At 49.1% G+C, this 20,737-nt stretch overlaps 2 protein-coding genes, 13 non-coding genes and 1 pseudogene across 15 annotated transcripts in view; all 16 read right to left on the minus strand.

The window, feature by feature from the left end:
* Positions 1-20,737, minus strand: part of LOC142576106 (peroxiredoxin-6-like) — a 184,721-nt gene that overhangs the window by 49,894 nt on the left and 114,090 nt on the right. The window lies entirely within an intron of this gene.
* Positions 614-1,721, minus strand: LOC142573953 (uncharacterized). The gene has a single exon (XM_075683157.1). It carries the CDS (start codon positions 1,706-1,708, stop codon positions 614-616), a length of 1,095 nt encoding a protein of 364 aa, XP_075539272.1. The 5' UTR covers positions 1,709-1,721.
* TRNAK-UUU (transfer RNA lysine (anticodon UUU)) lies at positions 1,945-2,017 on the minus strand. Its single transcript has one exon. It is a non-coding gene; the product is annotated as a tRNA-Lys (tRNA).
* On the minus strand, positions 2,205-2,277 carry TRNAK-UUU (transfer RNA lysine (anticodon UUU)). The gene has a single exon. It is a non-coding gene; the product is annotated as a tRNA-Lys (tRNA).
* On the minus strand, positions 2,465-2,537 carry TRNAK-UUU (transfer RNA lysine (anticodon UUU)). The gene has a single exon. It is a non-coding gene; the product is annotated as a tRNA-Lys (tRNA).
* On the minus strand, positions 7,375-7,447 carry TRNAK-UUU (transfer RNA lysine (anticodon UUU)). Its single transcript has one exon. It is a non-coding gene; the product is annotated as a tRNA-Lys (tRNA).
* Positions 7,635-7,706, minus strand: TRNAK-UUU (transfer RNA lysine (anticodon UUU)). The gene has a single exon. It is a non-coding gene; the product is annotated as a tRNA-Lys (tRNA).
* Positions 7,890-7,962, minus strand: TRNAK-UUU (transfer RNA lysine (anticodon UUU)). Its single transcript has one exon. It is a non-coding gene; the product is annotated as a tRNA-Lys (tRNA).
* Positions 8,150-8,222, minus strand: TRNAK-UUU (transfer RNA lysine (anticodon UUU)). Its single transcript has one exon. It is a non-coding gene; the product is annotated as a tRNA-Lys (tRNA).
* TRNAK-UUU (transfer RNA lysine (anticodon UUU)) lies at positions 8,410-8,482 on the minus strand. The gene has a single exon. It is a non-coding gene; the product is annotated as a tRNA-Lys (tRNA).
* Positions 8,671-8,743, minus strand: TRNAK-UUU (transfer RNA lysine (anticodon UUU)). The gene has a single exon. It is a non-coding gene; the product is annotated as a tRNA-Lys (tRNA).
* On the minus strand, positions 8,931-9,003 carry TRNAK-UUU (transfer RNA lysine (anticodon UUU)). The gene has a single exon. It is a non-coding gene; the product is annotated as a tRNA-Lys (tRNA).
* TRNAK-UUU (transfer RNA lysine (anticodon UUU)) lies at positions 9,192-9,263 on the minus strand. Its single transcript has one exon. It is a non-coding gene; the product is annotated as a tRNA-Lys (tRNA).
* Positions 14,417-14,489, minus strand: TRNAK-UUU (transfer RNA lysine (anticodon UUU)). Its single transcript has one exon. It is a non-coding gene; the product is annotated as a tRNA-Lys (tRNA).
* Positions 14,680-14,752, minus strand: TRNAK-UUU (transfer RNA lysine (anticodon UUU)). The gene has a single exon. It is a non-coding gene; the product is annotated as a tRNA-Lys (tRNA).
* Positions 19,096-20,154, minus strand: LOC142573964 (uncharacterized; annotated as a pseudogene).

Below are 20,737 nucleotides of genomic sequence, written 5' to 3' on the forward strand. Positions count from 1 at the left end.
ATTTTGTCCGTTTGCTCTTCGCTTTCAATTTTAGTTTCTTGAACAGCAAGAATATCTATGTCATTTTCCAGCATCAGGCGACTTAATTGTGCTTGTCGCCGTCTAGCCGTTAACCCTCGTACGTTAAGCGTGCCAATACGTATTGCTATTCCATGATTATTTGCCATTGAAAGAGAAGAGCAAGCGCAAACTACAATACATTTCGGAAATCAAAGACCGCCAAACTTACAACAACAGAATCCTGCACCATCATAAGCTCCGTCTCATACGGCGAAGGCATGACGTTACCAAATGCGCTACTCATCATTCACTTAAAGGTTCCGCAGCACCTAGTCCTTACTGAGCCTTCTACCAAACAGCACCCCGCTACCGCGGGGGAACTGTCGGCGTTGTCCGCTTATCTGGTGGGACAGCCGGCGTCTGTCGCCCGTCTGGTGGGACGGTCGGCGTCTGCCGACCACCTGGCGGATTGGTGGGCGTCTGACGCCCCTCAGGTGGATATTCTCGCGTCGGCCTCCTCTCGAGCGGAACGTTCGGCTTGGGCTTGAGTGTAGACCGCCGGAAAGAGGAAGCCTTCGTGGGTGGCCCTTCGCAGCTGATACCGTCGTCTTGCTCAAGCCTGCCATCTTGATCGGGTATTTCGCGAGGTCTCTTTGGGAACGGCGCTGGCGTGGTCCATTTGCTCGCCGGATTCTTCGATGAAGGCAGCGCCAGAGTTGCCCTGTCGCAGAACGCCCTCGGCAGCCTCCGCGTCGCCCCCACTTTCACGCACCGTAGAATTTTCTGCAGACGGTTCACCTTGCACTTCGTTCTTGGCCACTGCCTCGCTATTGCCCTTTCTGGGTTGGCACTTGACGCTTGCCATGACCACTGGCTTCTCTTCCGTGCCTCGTGGATCTCCGCCCGCTCCAGCAGTCTCTTCCGCGTCCGCTTGATCCATCAAGTGCTCGTCTAACGCGTCGCTCCGGCCAGACCCGGTCACGTTAGCGTAGCTTCTCACGCACTGGGTCTCGTCGAGGCCGAAACGACGACAGAGCCCACAGCGTGGCACACGGCACTCGCGCCGTATATGGCCGGTGCCGCGGCATCGGAGGCAGAGCGGAGCTCTGCCTGGCACGATCACGAGCGCATGGTCCTCTGATACTCGTAGCTGATGCGGGATGTCTTCCATGGTCATACCAGCCTTCAGCCGTAACGATACCAGACGCGTGTGAGAACCTTTGTCGCCGCACCCTGGTACTCGCCACCGCTCCCTGGAAATTTCGGTCACCGTTCCGAACGGCGCCAAGGCTGCTCTGACGTCCTCGTCGGGAGTCGTGTGAAGGAGCCAGAACAGCTTCATTCTAATATCCTGGTTGCAAGGGTCAATAGCGACGCAGCGGTGTTCTTTGACGCTAAAGGCCTTCGCTGACAGCAGCTTCTTTTTTCCGACTTCGTCCTTGAATGTTATAGCCCAGACATGGTTCATCTGGTAGGCCCCGAGGGCCACCACCTCCGGCAACAGCTTATGACGGTCAAGCGCATCACGAAAATGTTCGACTCGATAGGGCCTGGCCTTCAAATCACCGTGCAAAAACACGGTATTACACACGGTCATACCTGATGGCAGATGCGGCAAAACAAGCTGGTAATCCTGTGAAGACGTTTCCGTAAGCCTGATACCGCGGCCCGGCTGGGCCGCATGAACCGCCCCTACGGAGCACAACATTCCGTGACCGTCCGCTGTGGTGGCCGGAAGTGGAATGAGCTACTCGGGCCTGCAACGAACGCTGCGCAAACTTTTGCCTGCATAGAAAACGCACTATTGGAAAAGAAAAAAGTATAAGCCATCAACCAGAACTGTTACGTTAAAAGCCTAATACACCACGAGAAAGAGCTACTCGCACCAGCTCAGAAGGATTCAAAACTTTCGTACGCATAGAAAAGGGAAAAAAGCTACGGTCTCGCCCGAGCAGGGGCTCGAACCCTGGACCGTTAGGTTAAAAGCGTAACGCTCTACCGACTGAGCTACTCGGGCCTGCAAAGAACGCTGCCCAAACTTTCGCCTGCATAGACAACGCAATATTGGAAAAGAAAAACAAGTTAAGCCATCATCCAGAACCGTTGCATTAAACGCCTAACAGTCCACAAAACAGATCTACTCGCACCAGCTCAGGAGGACTCAAAACTTTCGTACGCATAGAAAGGAAAAAAAGTTACGGTTTCGCCCGAGCAGGGGCTCGAACCCTGGACCGTTAGGTTAAAAGCCTAACGCTCTACCGACTGAGCTACTCGGGCCTGCAACGAACGCTGCGCAAACTTTTGCCTGCATAGAAAACGCACTATTGGAAAAGAAAAAAGTATAAGCCATCAACCAGAATTGTTACGTTAAAAGCCTAATACACCACGAGAAAGAGCTACTCGCACCAGCTCAGAAGGATTCAAAACTTTCGTACGCATAGAAAAGGAAAAAAAGCTACGGTCTCGCCCGAGCAGGGGCTCGAACCCTGGACCGTTAGGTTAAAAGCGTAACGCTCTACCGACTGAGCTTCTCGGGCATTTTTTTTATTAATTTCCAATGTGAAAAAACAAAACAGAAACCAACACAAAAATGTTAAAAGCGCCAACCAGTAGCTTGTTGACGCGACATTGCTAAAAACGCTTTAATGACACTAGGTCATTAAGTACAGGATACCATGTTGGCTGTTCGTCCTGGGATTGGTACACATCTCGGATATAGGCAATGCTTTCAATGAAGTTTTCTCTTACCGATCTTACAATAGGGTCTGCATGTCTAACAGCCATTCTTGTTTTCCACATGCTATGTATGCTTAATACCATGAACATGTCATAGGGCACACCCCCGTCATTGTTAACCGCAAGAAAAGTAATTGCATATAGTGTGAGGGGCAAATCTTTTTTTCAGCGTTCTCTGAAGGACGTACCAATGAAAAATTGAATCTAAACAGTATAGGAATATATGTGTTACTGTTTCTGGCTTGCGGCATAAAATGCAGCCAACTGACCAGGGAAGAAAAAAGCCCTTTTCCTGCAGCCAGGGTTTGACTGGGAGCGTGCCACTATGGAGTTGAAAAAAAAAAAGTTTTCACAGACGACCGAACCGGTATTTTTTTTAACTCTCTTTAAAACATCCATACCCGGACCGACAGAAAAAATGGCTCGATATAAAGGAACTGGAAGCATCCCATCACGGAGATCTTTGTACAATTGTTTCTTTGATACTATAATGAGATAATCAATCGAGAAACGTACTTGAAGGATCTTGAAAGCACTTACAACTTCGCGTAGATATACGCACAAGCCGCTTCCAGTAACGCCACACGATGACACAATAAACTCAGGAAGAGCATTCTGCAGACTCACTTGAAGCACTGCTCGCAAAAAGGGGTCCCATGCTGGTCCCGCAAGAAAATAAACCTTGAGACAATCTGCCTCAGAAAAAGATGAGCTAAGCCAAGCGCTCTTGCTTTCAGTGAGTGAAATAAGTTAAGACGACTTGTGCGTTCCCATGTTGAATTCCATAGAAACGATGCAAGAATTCTATGAAATCTCTGCACACTAGTTCGTGACATAGCGAGCACCTACAACACATACCAAATTCGCGCAACAAGGAACGTATTGCCAATAGTTGACCTGGTAAATATCGATAAATTTTTTCCGCCCCATTTCGTAGTTTTCTGGCGCATTCTCTCAGCTTCTTCTTTCCAGTATTCTGAAGGCTCATCATACCAGTTTAAAGGTGCTCCTAGATATTTTGTAGGAGAGACTGTCCATTGGAAATTTTCAAAGACATTCAGCTTCTCATCCCAGCTGTCATGCCAAAAACCGGCGCACTTCTCCCAGTTAACAGCGCTTCCAGACATATTGCAATACGTTCGAGCTTGTTTAACAGTTTCACGGACACTTTCTTTATCCCCACAAAAGACGGCTACATTATCCGCATACGAGAGAATTTTGACTTCACTACCTATTAAACGAAAACCGCGTATTTTTTCATTGTGTATAACTTTTAATCAAAAAGGCACCAAGTAAATTGCGAAGAGAAGTGACGAAGCCGGGCATCCTTGTTTTATGCTTCTGCATAAGCTAATATTAACAGAGAGTTGTTTATTCACTAATAAGTTCGTGCTACACCCTTCGAAAGACAGTTTTAAGCCTCCTAATATAATGTTTCCAACATTTACGTGCTCTAGAATAGAAAAGAGCACACTGTGCACAACACGGTCGAAGGCCTTCTCCATGTGAGTTGCATCATAGCAACTCTTCCTTCCCAGGCATCGCAACACTCCAGAATACTTCTTGCCACATGTATGTTATTAAGTATCGACCGGCCTCTTATGCCACAGGTTTGGTGTGGGCCTACTATTGATGTCATCGCTGATTGCAACCTTCTTGCTAACACCTTCATGAATGTCTTATAATCTACATTGGATAAAGTTATGGGGCGATACGACCGTACTGAAAGCAGCTTTAGAGGGTCATCGCATTTCGGGATCAGCACGGTATGATTTTTCGGAAAGAAGGCGGCATGTATTTTACTTCGTAAGCCTCGGCTAGAACACGGTGTAAAATGGCTGCTAGTTGATGCGTAAATGCCTTGTAGAAAGCTGCGCCTAGGCCATCAGGTCCGGGCGCCTTTCCAGGTTTGAGTTCATCAATTGCCGTTTCGATCTCATTCAACGTAATCGGTTCCTCGAGGACTGTCTTGACGTCATCATCTAGCCTCGGCATTAAAGTCAAGTATTCGCTATCAAAGCCAGTTTCTACCGCTCCTTTGCAGCTTAACAACTATCTGTAGTGCTCGAAGAAGGCACGTTGTATTGTATTACTATCGCTACTACGCACGTTGCCGTATTCGATTTTATCATTTCATTTTGCGATGCGTATCTTTTCTCTTCGCTCAAAGAGCGTCTTGTGGGCGTTTCCCCGAGCCACAAATGCTCTGAGCGCGCACGTATCACTGACCCCCCATATCTCTTGACATCAATGATTTCAAGCTCATTTTTATATTCCTTATCTCTGTTGACAACTCTCCTGGCTGAGTGCATTTTATCGACAACAATACATTAAGCTTATTTGGCAATTCATTTTCTTTTCTTTTTTCATTGTAGCGTAACACACAGGCTCTTTCAATGGCTGTTATTTTGAATTCTTGTTTAAACTCTTCCCACATCGCTATAAACCCCGCGGATTCACAAGCAAGCATCTCTCGTATACGTTCTTTTATAAACGCGTGAAAGGTTGCGTCGTCCAGAAGTTTGACGTTGAATTTCCATAAGTACCAATTAAAAGGCCGGTTTTCTTTTCTCTTGCCGAGCGAGAACATTACCAGACTATGGTCGCTGAAGGATACGTGCCTCGCGTCATAGCTTCTACACAACCGAACCAGTCTCGCTGATATATAAGCTCGATCTAATCGAACGTGACTGCCCCGTTGGAAATGCGTAAACAAAGTCTGCTTTCCACTGCAAAACACCGCACCAACATCTAATTCACGCTCTCGGGTTGCTGCAAGCAATAAACCTGCACTTTGATCGCGTACAAGCAATGTGTTATTCCGGTCGTCAGAAAAACAAACACAATTGAAGTCTCCCAGCAAAATGATATAGCGCTGAGATTTCAAATAGACATCAAGCTTTCCAAAAAAGTCACGGCGTTCTCTTTCATTATTTGGGGCGTATATGCAAATTACCCGCCACTCAGAATCCCAGAGCGAAAACTCACACACAATCATTCGACCTTCATCACAAACAAATACAGATTCCTGAACAATTTCTAAAGATTTCCGCAACAACAAAACACACCCACCGGAACTGCCGACAGCATGGGAAACGCATGCACTGTACCGCGCTCTAAATGTTTGAACCATTCGGTCGGTTCACTCTTCACTTTCAATTTTTGTTTCCTGTAGAGCGACTATGTCTAAATCATTTTCTTGCAATAACCGGCTGACCTGGTACTGTCGCCTTTTCGCGCCCAGGCCTCAGACATTGAGCGTACCAATGCGTAGTGCTATTCCAGATTTTAAAGCCATTTTTTTTTTCAGAAGAAGAAAAACCGGCACACTAATTCAAGCGAACCCATACATCCTGCAGTTGCTCGGAAGGCGCACAATTCTTTCCTAATAATAATATAATATAATATTTGGGGTTTTACGTGCCAAAACCACTTTCTGATTATGAGGCACGCCGTAGTGGAGGACTCCGGAAATTTTGACCACCTGGGGTTCTTTACCGTGCACCTAAATCTAAGCACACGGGTGTTTTCGCATTTCGCCCCCATCGAAATGCGGCCGCCGTGGCCGGGATTCGATCCCGCAACCTCGTGCTCAGCGGCCCAACACCATAGCCACTGAGCAACCACGGCGGGTCAATTCTTTCCTAGGCAAAAGCGGCCGAACTATACAAATGTACTTTGCAGCCCGTCCCTCACCTCGCATACAGGCATTGCTGGGTGACGCCCTCGTTATTACGGGGGCGCCTTCGGTACTGTCGGACTGGAATCCGGCGGAATGTGAGGCTTGGGTTTGAAAGAAGGACGGCGGTACGAACTTTCTTTCCTGGGCGGCTCCTGTACCTTACCACTGCCCCCTTCGTCACCTTCAGAAACTTGCGTGTGTGGCCGTTTCGCAGACGAGCTGTTCGCGACGTCCATGTCTTCTTGGTCGCTACTCGCCGAGGCTTGAGTGCAAACATCCGTCACTTTGCCGTACGGTGCAAGAGCAGCGCGCACGTCTTCATCTTGTATGTGGTAAAGCAGCTAATAGAGCCTTAGCCGGAGAGTATGGGTACTCGGATCTATCACGAGGCAGCGGTGATTCTTCACAGTCACATCAGTTACGGCGAGAAACTTCTTCATTCCTTCCGCACTCTTGAAGGTCACCGCCCACACGTGGTTCATCTGAAACGCCCCCAAGGCAACTACCTCGGGGAGCAGTTCCAGACGATCCAATGTATCTCGGAAATCCCCAGCTCGATACGGCCTGGCTTTAACGCTGCCGTGAAGAAAAACAGTATTCAAAACAGACGAACCTGATGGTAGTTGTGGCAAAATAACGTCATAGACCGTAGAATCCTGTGCATCTGTCCTGTTACCGCGGCCCTGCTGAGCCGCATTCGCCGCTCCAAGGGAGCTCGACATTACACGACCGTACACTACGGTGGCCGGAAGTGGAATCTGAGCTACTCGGGCCTGCAAAGCACGCTGCCCAAAGTTTCGCCTGCATAGAAAACGCACTATTGGAAAAGAAAAACAAGTTAAGGCATCATCCAGAACCGTTGCGTTAAACGCCTAACAGTCCACAAAACAGATCTACTCGCACCAGCTCAGGAGTGAAAACTTTCGTACGCATAGAAAGAAAAAAAGTTACGCTTTCGCCCGAGCAGGGGCTCGAACCCTGGACCGTTAGGTTAAAAGCCTAACACTCTACCGACTGAGCTACTCGGGCCTGCAGCGAACGCTGCGCAAACTTTTGCCTGCATAGAAAACGCACTATTGGAAAAGAAAAAAGTATAAGCCATCAACCAGAACTGTTACGTTAAAAGCCTAGTACACCACGAGAAAGAGCTACTCGCACCAGCTCAGAAGGATTCAAAACTTTCGTACGCATAGAAAAGGAAAGAAAGCTACGGTCGCGCCCGAGCAGGGGCTCGAACCCTGGACCGTTAGGTTAAAGCGCAACGCTCTACCGACTGAGCTACTCGGGCCTGCAAAGAACGCTGCCCAAAGTTTCGCCTGCATAGAAAACGCACTATTGGAAAAGAAAAACAAGTTAAGGCATCATCCAGAACCGTTGCGTTAAACGCCTAACAGTCCACAAAACAGATCTACTCGCACCAGCTCAGGAGTGAAAACTTTCGTACGCATAGAAAGAAAAAAAGTTACGCTTTCGCCCGAGCAGGGGCTCGAACCCTGGACCGTTAGGTTAAAAGCCTAACACTCTACCGACTGAGCTACTCGGGCCTGCAACGAACGCTGCGCAAACTTTTGCCTGCATAGAAAACGCACTATTGGAAAAGAAAAAAGTATAAGCCATCAACCAGAACTGTTACGTTAAAAGCCTAATACACCACGAGAAAGAGCTACTCGCACCAGCTCAGAAGGATTCAAAACTTTCGTACGCATAGAAAAGGAAAAAAAGCTACGGTCTCGCCCGAGCAGGGGCTCGAACCCTGGACCGTTAGGTTAAAAGCGTAACGCTCTACCGACTGAGCTACTCGGGCCTGCAAAGAACGCTGCCCAAACTTTCGCCTGCATAGACAACGCAATATTGGAAAAGAAAAACAAGTTAAGCCATCATCCAGAACCTTTGCATTAAACGCCTAACAGTCCACAAAACAGATCTACTCGCACCAGCTCAGGAGGACTCAAAACATTCGTACGCATAGAAAGGAAAAAAAGTTACGGTTTCGCCCGAGCAGGGGCTCGAACCCTGGACCGTTAGGTTAAAAGCCTAACGCTCTACCGACTGAGCTACTCGGGCCTGCAACGAACGCTGCGCAAACTTTTGCCTGCATAGAAAACGCACTATTCGAAAAGAAAAAAAGTATAAGCCATCAACCAGAACTGTTACGTTAAAAGCCTAATACACCACGAGAAAGAGCTACTCGCACCAGCTCAGAAGGATTCAAAACTTTCGTACGCATAGAAAAGGAAAAAAAGCTACGGTCTCGCCCGAGCAGGGGCTCGAACCCTGGACCGTTAAATTAAAAGCGTAACGCTCTACCGACTGAGCTACTCGGGCCTGCAAAGAACGCTGCCCAAACTTTCGCCTGCATAGACAACGCAATATTGGAAAAGAAAAACAAGTTAAGCCATCATCCAGAAACGTTGCATTAAACGCCTAACAGTCCACAAAACAGATCTACTCGCACCAGCTCAGGAGGACTCAAAACTTTCGTACGCATAGAAAGGAAAAAAAGTTACGGTTTCGCCCGAGCAGGGGCTCGAACCCTGGACCGTTAGGTTAAAAGCCTAACGCTCTACCGACTAAGCTAATCGGGCCTGCAATGAACGCTGCGCAAACTTTCGCCTGCATAGACAACGCAATATTGGAAAAGAAAAACAAGTTAAGCCATCATCCAGAACCGTTGCATTAAACGCCTAACAGTCCACAAAACAGATCTACTCGCACCAGCTCAGAAGGATTCAAAACTTTCGTACGCATAGAAAAGGAAAAAAAGCTACGGTCTCGCCCGAGCAGGGGCTCGAACCCTGGACCGTTAGGTTAAAGCGCAACGCTCTACCGACTGAGCTACTCGGGCTTTTTTTTTTCTTTATTGCCTGCTTAGACATTAACACACAAAAAAAAAACAAATCCATATACACAGTGCACCCACATCACATCAGGTGGGATGGTCGCTAAAATTTCTTGAGGCACACCAGCTCATCAAGGATGCTAACCCAGTCTGGGGTTTCGCTTTGTGCACGATACACTTCTCGTAATAGTGACATACTTTCAATGAAGTTCTCTCGCGCAGAGCACACATTCACATCAGCATGACGTACAGCCATTCTTGTTTTCCACAAACTGTGGAGACCCAGCAACATGAACATGTCGAACGGTGGCCCGTCATCGCTTTCAACTGGAAGGAACCGAATTCCATAGGGGTTTATGGGGAGTTCTTTTTTAAGAGTGCGCTGCAAGATGTCCCAGTGAAAGACAGCGTCCCAACACTCAATGAAGGCGTGTTCAATTGTTTCAGGCTTTTTACACAGCCGGCAATCGGTAGTCCAGGGTACGAATATTCCTTTCTGTTCTAGCCATACTTTAACGGGGAGGGTGTTCGTGTGTAGGTGGAAAAAGAAAGTTTTCGCAGCAGGTCTTACAGGCATCCTTTTGACTCGTTTCAGCACATCTTTTCCTGGGCCTCCACAGTAAACACTCCTATACAGTGGGATAGGTAACATACTGTCAACTAAATCTGCGTACAGTTTCTTTCTTCTCACTGAGCACAAGTACTCCAGCGAAAAACGTGCGCAGAGTATTCTAAAAGATGCAACGACTTCACGATAGTACCCAGTCGCTCTAGTGATAGCACTAGATGTGGACACAACAAATTCAGGCAGTTCTGTTGCCATTTTCGCCTGAATGACCGTACGGAGGAAAACATTTCTTTCATCTCGCAGGAAGATGAACCGCGATACGATCTGTCTAATGAACAAGTGTGAGAGCCCAAGGCCCCCATTTCGAACTGTGCGAAAAAGATTTGTTCGACTGGATCGCTCCCAAGTGGAGTTCCAGATGAAGGTAGCAAACACTCGATGCATTTTTTGAACGTTTACACGGGACATGAACATTACTTGCAGTATGTACCAAACTTTGGCAATTAAAAATATATTGCAAGCTGAAGCACGTGCAAACACTGACAATCCCCGGCCCTGCCATCCTTTTATCTTTTCTTTCATTGATTCTATTTGGCCGGTCCACAACTGTGTCGAGTCCCGATAGTGCTCAAGGGGCACTCCTAGATACAGTGGAGGCACTGTAGTCCACTGCATACCGGCGAATTTTGTGGGTGTCGCGTCCCAGCTTCCATGCCATATCCCAACACTTTTTTCGAAGTTTATCTGGGCACCAGTGTACCTACAAAAGGATCTTGCAAGGCGGACAGCCTCGACCACGCTTTCCCTGTCTTCACAAAAGACGGCGACGTCATCTGCATAAGCTAGCATTTTAACTTCTGCGGCGTGCAGCCTAAAACCACGAATGTTTTCATTCCGTATGACTGCCATACAAAAGGGTTCGAGGTACAGGGCAAAAAGCAAGGGAGACAAGGGACAGCCTTGCCGTACAGACGAGCGGAGTGGCACCCGCGAACTAAGACACTTATTAACTATAAGCTGCATGTAACAGTCTTCATAAGCCATTTTAACGCCATCTACAATGACGCTCCCAACATTACAGTACTGCAGTATAGCGAAAAGCACCTCATGTGACACCCGGTCGAACGCCTTCGCAAGGTCTAGCTGCAACATGGCCACCCGACCCCCAATGGCATCGCAACATTCAAGCACATTCCTTGCGATGTGGGTGTTCGTGAAAATGGTGCGGCCTTTAATGCCACACGTCTGGTGTGGCCCTACAAGCTGCTGAATCACGCTTTGAAATCGTCGAGCCAGTACTTTCATAAATATTTTGTAATCTGTGTTGGTCAGACTTATCGGTCTGTATGAACTTACTGAAAGGAGCTTTTCCCGTTCATCGGTTTTCGGAATTAATACTATGTGCGAAGTCTGGAATGAGGGTGGTACTTTTTTAAATTCATACGCCTCTGAGAGTAGTCGGTGCATTATACACGCAAACTCCTGACTGAATGCCTTGTAAAAAGCGGCGCCTAGGCCGTCCGGCCGTGGCGATTTGCCTGATGGCAGTTCTTCTATCGCCCTTTTAATCTCGGACACAGCTATTGGTCTCTCAAGACTTTCTCTAACGTCGTCATCCAACCTTGGCATCTCGCTCATGAATTCACTCTCGAAGGCCAGTCCAGAAGGAGTCACATTGCCGAACAATTCGCGATAGTGTTCCACAAAAGCTTTCTCAATCGACGAAGCGTCTGACGTCACCTCGTTTTGAAGACGTATCTGTTGGATCTCATTTCTTGACGCGTGACGCTTTTCATCGCTCATTGCCCGTTTGTTTGGTATCTCACCCATCCATATGCGTTCGCTTCTAGCGCGTATAACTGCTGCTTTGTATCGCTCGGCGTCGATAACTTCAAGCTCGTGTCTTACTTTCTTTACGTTTTCAGCTAATAGATCGTGACCCGCATTTTGTGCGCTTGACAGATATTCTAGCTGTCTTTGCAGCTCTCTTTGTTTCTGTAATTTATCGTGCTGAAGGCTGCTTCCTCTTTCTATTGCAATGAACTTAACTTGAATCTTAAATTCCTCCCATGTGGCAGTAAAATATTCACCCTCATTTGTCATCAACTCTGTTATCTTTTCCTTAACTCTGCGCACAAATGGTTCATCATCAAGCAGCTTTTCGTTGAATTTCCACATGTTCCAGTTGAATCGTGTTCTTTTAACTTTTTCCCCAATCGAGAAGCTTACCAGGCTATGGTCCGTGAACGATTGCGGTGCGACGTTATAACTATTACAAAGGGTGATCAAGTCGTCAGAAACATACACTCTGTCCAGCCTTGCTCGGCTATTTCGCTGAATGTGCGTGTACTGCGGAATCATACCATCAGTGAGGACTAGGCCCACATCTTCTAAGTTGTGGTCTTCAATTAGTCTGCTCAAAAGGAGAGCACTTTTATCGCGAACCCTTTCCCTTTTTAGTCGGTCTTCCGGAGAACACACACAGTTAAAATCACCAAGTAATATGACAAAGCGATCACATTTTAGATATTGCTCGATACATTCAAAAAACAAAAATCGATCATTCACATTGTTTGGCGCATAAACGCATACGAGCCGCCACAAATCGTGAGAAAAAGAAAAATCTACAATAAGCAAGCGGCCAGTTTCAGAAACAGTTACACTTTCTTCAATAATACCAGCACTCTTCCGTATTAACAACGCACATCCGCCTGATGTGCCATTCGCATGGCACACGCACACATTGTAATGCGCCGTGAAAGGCGTCACCATGCGATCGGTCTGCTCTTGGGTTTCGACCTTAGTTTCTTGTAAGGCAACTACATCGAGTTCCTTCTCCATACACAAGCGGCTAAGTTGATACTGCCTCCTTCGCGCTCCAAGGCCACGGACATTTAACGTGGCAACTCTCAGTGCTCTCTCTAGTTTCACCGCCATTTATCTGCAAAAGCAAGCCGATCGCACGGTGTCGCTGAAGAACAAGCGATCCAGACACACTGTAGAAAAATTTGCATGCATAACTTTTGCACTGAAAACCGCTCGATCCACACGCGTACCTTTAGAGCGTACGCGAAGCCCGATTCCAAAAAGGACGCCATCTCTTCACGACGTTAGTCCGGGCGCCCCAGTAGGCGCCGAGTCCTACTTAGGCGGTTTTGCCGCCGGCCGTCTGTCCGGCGGGATGTTTGGCTTCGGGCGCACGGGCACACGACGACCCGCCTGCGCTTTTGGCGGCGGCTCGTCTTTGGCCCCGTTGTCAAGGTTGCCGTCCAGGCTGCCGTCCAGGTTGCCGGTCGAGTCCCTCGCTCTTTTCATAGCCACATTGCTTGCACTCGATTCTTCGACGTCCATCAAGGGAGTTGCCGGTCCGTGCTCCGTGGCGGCCTCCTCGGCAGTGGCGGATTTTGCGGCCGTTTCTTCTTTGGCTCCTTCGTCGCGTGCCCTTTGCACTGCATCTTTCGGGCTCGTAGGCAGCACATTTACCACCTTCGTGGCTTTAGCAGCCGGCACATAAGGTGTTGCAACTATGTCCGCCGGTGGTACTAGCACGCGGGAAGCCTCATCAACGTCAGCCTCATCCATTAACAGGTCAGCCACGTCCTCTCGAAGCGCAGGTCCTGCGACGGATGCGTAAGTCTTAACACATTCCGTATCCTGGTGGCCGTAGCGACGGCATACTGCACATTTCGGGACGCGGCAGTCACGTCGGACATGTCCGGTGTTTCGGCACTTCAGGCAAAGGGGTGCTCTGCCCGGTACCACAACTAGGGTCTGCTCACCAGCTACACGAAGTTGATGGGGCAGGTCTTCTACGGTCATACCCGTCTTCAGAACCAGGGACACCGCCCGTGTCGACGATGCTTTATCTTGAACTCCTTGAACACGCCACTTTTCATGGAAAACGTCCGTGACCTTTCCGAACGGTAACAGGGCTGTCCGTATATCCTCGTCCGACACGTTATGGAGCATCCAATGCAACTTCAGCCGCACGGCCTGATTGGCAGGATCAACGACAATGCACCGATGTTCATTCACCTTGAGGTTCTTGGCGCTTGAGAGCTTTTTCACGCCTTCGTCGCTCTTGAAAGTAACCGCCCAAACGTGGCTCATCTGATACGCCCCTAGGGCGATGACATCAGCAAGTAGGCCTAAGCTAGCCAACGCATCTCGGAAATGTTCCACACGATACGGCCTGGCACGCACATCCGCATGCAGAAAAACTGTATTTAAAACTATCCGACCTGTCGGCAATTGAGGCAGCAAAACTTGGTATTCCGGGTCTTCTGAGGCAAAACTCCTGGTACCGCGGCCCTGCTGGGCCGCTGAAGCCGCTCCTACGGAGCTCATGATCGGCACGTCCGCTCGCTAGCGCGGCAGAAAGCCGAATCACTGAGCTACTCGGGCCTGCAAAGAACGCTGCCCAAACTTTCGCCTGCATAGACAACGCAATATTGGAAAAGAAAAACAAGTTAAGCCATCATCCAGAACCGTTGCATTAAACGCCTAACAGTCCACAAAAGAGATCTACTCGCACCAGCTCAGGAGGACTCAAAACTTTCGTACGCATAGAAAGGAAAAAAAGTTACGGTTTCGCCCGAGCAGGGGCTCGAACCCTGGACCGTTAGGTTAAAAGCCTAACGCTCTACCGACTGAGCTACTCGGGCCTGCAACGAACGCTGCCCAAACTTTTGCCTGCATAGAAAACGCACTATTGGAAAAGAAAAAGAAGTATAAGCCATCAACCAGAACTGTTACGCTAAAAGTCTAATACACCACGAGAAAGAGCTTCTCGCACCAGCTCAGAAGGATTCAATCTTTCGTACGCATAGAAAAGGAAAAAAAACGTTACGGTTTCGCCTGAGCAGGGGCTCGAACCCTGGACCGTTAGGTTAAAAGCGTAACGCTCTACCGACGGAGCCACTCAGGCTTTTTTCTTGTTTTTTTTCTTTGTTGCCATTCTTTGACCACAGAAACAGTCATAAAGATGACGTAAGGATGGTATGTACAGTGGTCTGGTGATATAACCACCTACCGTCAAGTGGCAGACGTACATTTTTAATAACGCTCTAGACTGTCGCGTTCATCTAACAAGGTTGCCCATTCAGGCTTATTTAGTCGTGCATTGCAAGGCTCGCGCAAGAACAAAATACTTTCAGTAAAATGCTCTCTAGCTGGGCGAATAACCAATCTTTCATGCCTGACATCCATGCGGGTTTCCCACAGACTGTGTAGAATCAGCGCCATAAACATGTCATAAGAAACACCATCTTCACTGGTAATTGGAAGGAAACAGATGCCGTACGGTGTGATAGGTAACTCCTTTTTCAGTGTACGTTGCAGAATGTCCCACAAGAAAAGTGCGGCCGAGCAATCCAAAAATATGTGTTCAATTGTCTCTGGTTTCCGACACCTGCTGCAGTTGATCGACCATGCGACAAAGAGGCCTTTTTCTTGTAGTGTAAGGCTTGGGCTGAACGCAGGACAACTGGCAAGTAGAGTAACAGTTTTTTGCGGGTTAAAGTTACATTTAACACACCGACTGATCACTCCAGCGGCAATGGCTTGACTGACTCGCCCATCGCGGGCAAACAGCAAGAACAAGCGAGGCTCCCGGAAACGGAAGCAGGACAAGGTAGGTTACGATGTCGGTGCGGCTACTTGCTGCGCAGGTCACGTTGCACCATCTGTAGCAGCCCACACCAACTGGGCCAAGCACCATCACGTCACTCACATTCCACTCCCGTCCGGATGACCAAGTCCCTTGGTCTAACTTGGCGTCCATATAGTCACTCAAGCACGAAGTCTCGCAAGTGACGGGGAACGTGGCGCACACGCGGTTGGCGCTGAGGCTGTGTTTGGTGGATGGCAGTTTCATCATCATGGACTGTAGTGGAGGAAGTGTCCCCTTCAAGGCTGGACGAAAGGTGTGCCACAGGAGATGACAGAGGCACATACAACTTAATTTGCGAAACATGCACAGTTCTTGGCTGGTTAAGCAGGAGAGCTGTCATTCCTGACACACGCAAAGCCTTGAATGTGGATGCAGTCAACTGCTCAGTGAGACGGTGGAGCCCTCTGAAGCGTGGTGCTATTTTCTCGTGGGGCGCTTGCGCTTGACGTTTGATCCATACTAGGTCACCTACTGTGAAGCTATGAGAGCGATGGGTACTATCATAGTGGCGTTTGCGGGAGGCTTGAGCTGCTTCTGAATTGGCAGATGCCTCTGAACGTTGCGCTCTTACGTCAAGGACGCGCTCAACAAGGCCAGTTTGTTGGAGTGACCGTTGTTGCTGGAGAGGAACCTTAGGCACGTAGCTGAAGAGTAATTGGAATGGCGAAAAGCTGGTGCTAGAATTCACCGAAGTGTTGACCGCAAAGGCTGCTGCATGGAGCTTTGCAGGCCATGATAAAGGTTCCAAAGCACATATTTTGCGTAATGCTGTAAGTAATGTCCCATTGCTACGTTCAACGAGGCCATTCCCTTCAGGTCGGTAGGCTGTTGAAAAGTGCAGCTCAACGTTATGTAAATGTATGAATCGCTTGAACTCTGTCGACTCAAAGGCCGACCCACGGTCTGAGAGGCAGTGGTCAGGTGCACCATAGCAATAAAATATTTTATGCAGAGTCTGAATAACTTCGCGTGCCGAGGTTGACGGAACGGCTCCTGGAGCAATAAAGCGAGTCGCAAAATCAATCACGTTCAGTATGTACCAAGATGAGTTGCTGGGAGGCATAGTTATGTGGTCGATAGCAATGCTTGAGAATGAACATCTGAAGTGGGCATTTCGCCAAGAAAACCAACACTTCTAGAGGTTGCACGGTTATACTGCTGGCAGCACTGGCAGGATGACACGTAGCTCTTGACTGCCTTTTCCATATCTGGCAACCAGTAGCGGTCTTGCACTTTGTGTAAAGTCCTCTTAACGTCGAAGTGACTTGCACCATCATGTAGTGCCTGGAGAATGGCGGGACGCAATGACGATGGCGCTACAACAGCATAGGTTCCTGAAGATGTCCGATGGTATAGAATGTTGTCGATTAGGTTGAACTCGGCCAGGGCATCTCCATTAGCAAGGCTTTGAAGAACTGCACTGCACTCAGGGTCTTTTTCTCGAGCGGTAGCCAGCGCTTGGGCGGAGTGTGTGACTGCACACGAAAGTCGAGACAAATGGTCAGCTACAACATTCTGCCGTCCAGGCAAATGTCTGACACAGAAGTCAAATTGAACCAAGTCCATGAGCATGGACGTAGATCTGCGCGATGGTTTCACACACTTGGTCAAGCAAGCAACAGTCCAGTTATCTGTAACTAGGACGAACTTGATTCCAATTAGATACTGACGAAATTTCACTGTTATTGCCCAATGTACTGCGATTCCTTCCCACACATTACTGTGAAGCTTGCGTTCGTCTAGTGTCAGGGATCGGTTAGCTTAGGCAATAACACGTTCTCTGCCATCCTGAAATTGTGACAACACTGCTCCTATGGCTTCACGAGAAGCATCAGTAGTTACTGTTGTTGCTGCTTATTGATTGAAATGAGGAAGCAGTGGTGGCTCGGTAAGGGCTGAGCGAATAGTCGGAAGGCACTTTCGCATTCTGGGGACCATAGAAATGTGGACGACTTGACAAGGGCTTCAAGAGGGGCTACCACTTTAGCGAAGCCCTTGATGAATCGACGGTAAAAGCTGGCTGCCTGTATCCAGGAAAGGACTTCCTTTTGGTTTCGGGGAGTTGCGATACGGTACATGGCAGCTGCTCTTTCTGGATCCGGGCGATGACCTTTGCTTGAAATGATGAACAAGAAATTTGATGCAAGCGAGACCGAAGGAACATTTCTCAAGTGAGGCCTTAAGTCCACTGGTATGCAGCAACTGGAGGGCCTCTTCCATCAAGTCTGCGAATGTGGCGAATGACTTTGCATAGACAAGGATGTCATTGAGATATACTCGTATGCCGCATTTATCCAGGCGAGGCTGAAGGTCTTGGAATACCAGTTGCATGGCTCGCTGAAATGTGGACGGCGCATTCTTTAATCCGAATGGCATTCGGGTCCACATGTAAGTTCCGTGGTGGCTGATGAATGCGGTTTTCTCATAGTCATGGGGTCTCAGGCTGACTTGCCAGTAGCCGCACTTAATGTCCATTGTGGCGAAGTAGGCGCAGCCAGCGATGTCCTGAATGATGTCATCCACCAGTGGTAGGGGGTGCACAACCTTGATCGTACGTTGATTCAGTGGAATGTAATTCACACACAAGCGTTTCTTTCCACTGCGAGACACCACAACGACTGGGAATGCCCACGGGCCAGATGCAGGGAGGATGATATTTTGAGCAAGAAGCTTTTCAATTCGCCTTTCGAGGAATTGCGTGTCTTCTAGCGTATATATGTAAGGGCTGCGGCTGTACGGCACAGTATTGGGCAACAAATCAATGCAATGTTGAGTGTCGGTAAAATGACCAATGTCATCTTCATGGCGAGAAAAGACGGCATTGTTCTTGGCCAGTATGTCAGCAATGACAAACTGTTGTTCAGGGGAGAGCTGGCTGCCTAGGCTGGCTGATGGAAGTTCGGGGTGGATGGTTACAGGCACCGTGGTGCAGACTTCTAGTGCGGCAGTGGTGCTGTCCAGCGGCACTGTCTTCGCCACCAAAACTTAACAGGGAGGCTCTTTTGGCGAAGGTAAGAGTTCTCGTTGTAGAGAGTCTTGGGATGTTGCTTCTGCCGGCGCAAAAAGTTTTGAGCGGGCTAAAATGACGGCATTGGCCATTCGCGGGACCAGACGCTGAGTCGCTAGAAGCGTTACACCCGTGGCTGGATGTTGTAGCTGAGTGGGCTCTGGTGGCTGGAAGGTCAAGCGGGCTCGCGCTGCCAAAAACCAGTCTTCACCCAGAATAAGGGGTAGGACGTTGTTCCCCAAAACTGCTGCCTCAACCACACCAGTGATAGGGCCAATAGTTATGTTAAGGAGGGCGGACCCCACTGGTAGAGCTGTACTACCTCCAACGACGGCAAGAGGGAAATTAGTCCATGGCAAGATCATTGCGGAAGGTAGGATGGCTTTAGAAATCAATTTCACGTTCTAGCCAGAGTCCGGATATGCTTCATGTTCTCCGACTCCTGCAATGGCTGCCATGAAAAATGAAAATTGATGTTGGGAGCCTTCAAGTTTGTCAGGCATACTGTGAAAGGCCCGTGGCTGTTGGGCATCGGGGATCGTTGACGGTGGTGCCCTGTTGCTGCGCGAGGGACATGCCGACGCCAAATGCCCTAATTATTTACACTTGTAACACGTTGCTTGTGTGATGTCTTGGCCGCTCCGGAATGCTGGGGCCCCATACTGTGCAGAAATGGCTTCGTATCTTCGTTCCTGTCGTTCCTTGGGCAACTCGGAAATGCGCTGTCTTGGCTGTGCTGTTGTAGCTGTTGGCGGAGCTGGTGGTTGGAAGTTATACTGCTGACGTCCTGAATTTCCACTTTGAGATGAACGAGGGGTGGCTTCTGTGGAAGCACCGGTTGCTTTACGCTTTCCCTGTCGTGGGCACGTTGAGTGCACTTGTCTAGGCTTGTGCTCGTGGACATGAAGTTACGCACTGTTAACGGCCTATTAGCTGCGATAGCTGCAATGACATGTGGTTCTTGAAGACCTTGTAGTAGGTAATCAATCTTCTGGGCGTCGGTAAGGGTGACGGGGCAGCTTTCAATCACACGCAGCTCTACGTAAGCGTACTTTTGTAGGCTCTCGCCTGGGCCCTGTCTGATCTTTATGACGCGTTCCTGCCATTCGATGAGGGTCAGCTCCGATGAAAATGTTTCCTTCAGGACGGCGCTCCATGTTTCCCAGGTTGAATGGTGATTTCCAAAAGCGAGGTGCCAATTACGAGCTGTGCTTTTCAGTTTACTTGCGGCAATAAGACGGGTGGCGGCGTCGTCTCATGCAGTAAGCTGCGGTGCCCTGCGGACGTCATTGAGCCAAACATTAACATTTTGTGCTTCAGAGTGATCAAAATAAGCAATCGATGATGACAGGTCTGGCAGTGTGGTAACTGCAGTCGAGGGGCGTGGCAGCTGTTGAAACAGAAGTGCCAGACTTTCGAGCGTCGCGGGATCAAGGGTCAAACCTGAGTTGCCGGTGGTACCCGCGCTCTCCACGCTTGACCGTGGCGTTGCCTCACGACTTTGGTGAATGTCGGCTTCGAGGCGCTGAATGAGCTCTTCCTTAGAGCCAGTGCTCTTTAACTCGCGTCGGGCCAGTTCATCGCGGATAAGGACGACTCCGAGCCGCGACATGGTCGTTGAGTCAAGCTCCTCCCAAATAATTCCTGGCATGATGCACCGCAAAACGAGGCTGAGCGCACGGCAGACTAGGCGAGTGAGAGCTAACTCACAGGTTATGTGCGGGATTCAAGTTAGTTCCGGGCTAGTTGTGAGCATTCACGGCACTCTTCATCTGACTGCCGTGCTTTTCTTCGGATGCGGAGTGAACACAGACGAGCGGTAAAATGGCAGAAGTATCTTCAGGCGTGAGTCTTCGGCGGCGTGAGGGCGCGAGTACAATGACGAATGAGGCTGAAGAGGCGTACTGACCGTCGTTCTTGCGCTGCCGTGGCTGAATGGCTTGGCTGAGGTTCGGGGTCGACTGCGCCACATGTAAGGCTTGGGCTGAACGCAGGAAGACTTGCATAGTAGGGTAACAGTTTAATGCGGGTTAAGGTTACATTTAACACACCGACTGATCATTCCAGCAGCAATGGCTTGACTGACTCGCCCATCGCAGGCAAACAGCAAAAACAAGCGAGGCTCCCGGAAACGGAAGCAGGACAAGGTAGGTGACAATGTCGGTGCGGCTACTTGCTGCGCAGGTCACGTTGCGCCATCTGTAGCAGCTCACACCAACTGGGCCAAGCACCAT

Source organism: Dermacentor variabilis, chromosome 1 (assembly GCF_050947875.1).
Source record: "Dermacentor variabilis isolate Ectoservices chromosome 1, ASM5094787v1, whole genome shotgun sequence".
NCBI classification, from domain to species: Eukaryota; Metazoa; Arthropoda; class Arachnida; order Ixodida; family Ixodidae; genus Dermacentor; species Dermacentor variabilis.

Coding starts and splice junctions, on each gene's coding strand:
- LOC142573953 (XM_075683157.1), bottom strand. CDS start 1,708: ATGTTGTGCTCCGTAGGGGCGGTTCATGCGGCCCAGCCGGGCCGCGGT.